Source organism: Phytophthora parasitica (genome assembly GCF_000247585.1).
Source record: "Phytophthora parasitica INRA-310 unplaced genomic scaffold supercont2.27, whole genome shotgun sequence".
Taxonomy (NCBI): Eukaryota; Oomycota; class Peronosporomycetes; order Peronosporales; family Peronosporaceae; genus Phytophthora; species Phytophthora nicotianae.
Window position 1 is genome coordinate 688,042 of NW_008649013.1, and position 2,220 is coordinate 690,261.

The following is a 2,220-nucleotide window of genomic DNA, read 5'->3' on the forward strand; positions in this document are numbered from 1 at the left end:
GTTGCCGTAGCATGTACTTTGTTGAAAAGGCTAGAATAAATGGATCTTCATCGTTTCCATCTCCCAACACTGGATTTCCATCGTTATCCAATTTGTATCCAAACAGAAATGGGATCAAATCATCAAGTTCAGGGCTGTAACGCGATTCCTTGGCGAGAGAAATCACATCGTCAACAAAATCAGTATTCACCAGGGTGGATCGTTTGTAGTTGTACACAAAATTCTGAATTGTCTTCAACTCTGGAACAGTGCTCCGGTCCATCGAGAATTGATCGATCAGGCTATTCCGTATGCGTGCTGGTTTAACCCCATCAGTGATCATTGTCCGGCTTTGAGTTTTCATCGCAAGGGTAAACACTCTTTCTTTGGGGGATCCGACGTTGGCGAGATGGTTTTCATATTCATAAAATGAGTAGATGTCCGTTGCAAAACATTGAAGAAGCTTCAACCAATACGGGCATTTCTCACCAGTCGTGTTGCAAGTTGATGAAACACAGTACCACATTTTGTACCTCATCTTGTGTCCATCAGTGTTCTCCTTGCATATCGAGCAGCGTTTGTTCTTGTTGTTAGTGTAGACATGTAGAGAGCGCATTTTATCGAGCTTTTTGTTTGCCAGTAGTTCTCCCTCGGCTGTACCAATCGCTCTCCACGTATATTCCATCGGCATGTTCTCCTCGGCGAGACGAACTATTTGTGTCTTGCTGGCAAGAAAGAAACAAAAGCTAATTTTGGTATCAGTCGCGATTCTTCGCATCTTGTGTTCCCCTTAGCGTATTTATAGATTTCACCATCGCTAATGACGACCTGCTCTTATAAACTCTTGAATTCAAGACATCCATCAACGTAATTCTCCAAGTAACTTATTCCGTGAAATGAAAGGAAAGCCTTATCATTTTATACTTATCCAACGATATGCATGTACGTTCATATATTACTATGTACTATTACACATTCAAACGCGGGGTTCAGATGATTGTGAAAGCTGCCTAGCCCTCATCTTAGGGCCAATCGCAAGGTCTTTGGTGAACTTAATAGACGATTGGTAAAGTTACAAGTGCGTTGGTTCATTTTTCAGACATTTTGGTTCAGATCTCATCCTCTCTCCCCTTTCTTGCATCCTCGACTCCTGTTGGCCTCTCATTTCCAAATCCAGACGAGAAAGCCCACACAAGGCTTTGCTCGTGTTTGGTGCCATGAGAAGCAGCGAACCCGAGCGCGATGTGCCCCCCCCCCCGATGCCCCTTGGGTGTGTTCTCCTGTCGACGTGGAGTGGCATGAACGCTGGGTCGCATTTCGTGAGTACATGGAGCAATCTTTAACAACGCTCTAAATATTTTATAATATTTTATATTTTTACTAAATGAATAGACAGGCTGCGTGACTAAACAAACACCTCGTGGTTCTTGTGCAAACACGTGTCAATCGATTAGTCACGTAATGTGCGTGCAGGTGTTCCTCCCTACAATGTTCAGCGTCCGAGGTACTAGTAATAGATCGTGGGGCATCAGTTATGGTCAACAATAGGAATAATATCCGCTTAGTAACATGGTAGAGCAGTAAGTCGATCCTGGAGAGTAATATGCTGTGCAACATGATTGTTGCGTGCTACCTTGAATAAAAAGACTGATCATTTGTAATGCTGCCAACACCTGGAGCTTGACAAGCTCTATGATGAGATCAGTTTGTCGTTCTACCGCGCTCCGACGTGATCAGTTTGGATTTTCGTCAGTTCTGACGATGACTACAAGCCCCAACACACCAAGCGCTGCCACTTCCTCGTCTTTAGCTCATCAATGGGCTGAGTCCTTGACCAAGTCTTGGTCTGATGAAGTGAAGGATGAATGGAGACGCGAGCAACGCCGTCAGAACTCCAAGAGGTTTCGAACGCGCAAGCAGCACGAGCTGATCCAACTACGAAGAGAACAGGACCACCTCGAACTACAAGTCAAACGGTTCGTTGCAGCTTTGAGTCAGTCATCCACGCAGAAGCCGACCAACTCCAGCGAACTGTACAGCGCGCTATGCCGACTCGCTATTGAGGGTGAGACGTTGATGCGAGAAAAGCTGCTGCTGAAGCAAGAACTCTATAGACACGAGTACTTCCTGGGCATCGCGAGTAAAACACCGGAGAGCGTAGTTGTTGTCCCCAAGGAGAAGAAAATACCACAAAGCGTCCTCGATGCGAGTAAAAAGTCTCGTTGGGTGGCCTACGCGCGT

At 45.5% G+C, this 2,220-nt stretch overlaps 1 protein-coding gene across 1 annotated transcript in view; it reads left to right on the forward strand.

Annotated features, from left to right (window-relative positions):
- Positions 1–1,740: 1,740 nt before the first annotated feature.
- PPTG_22990 (hypothetical protein) overlaps positions 1,741–2,220 on the forward strand; it is a gene marked incomplete at both ends in the record, with an annotated part of 1,240 nt that continues 760 nt past the window's right edge. The window contains one exon of the mRNA XM_008907801.1: positions 1,741–2,188. Within this exon, the coding sequence (XP_008906049.1) occupies positions 1,741–2,188 (448 nt within the window). The remainder of the gene's footprint in view (positions 2,189–2,220) is intronic.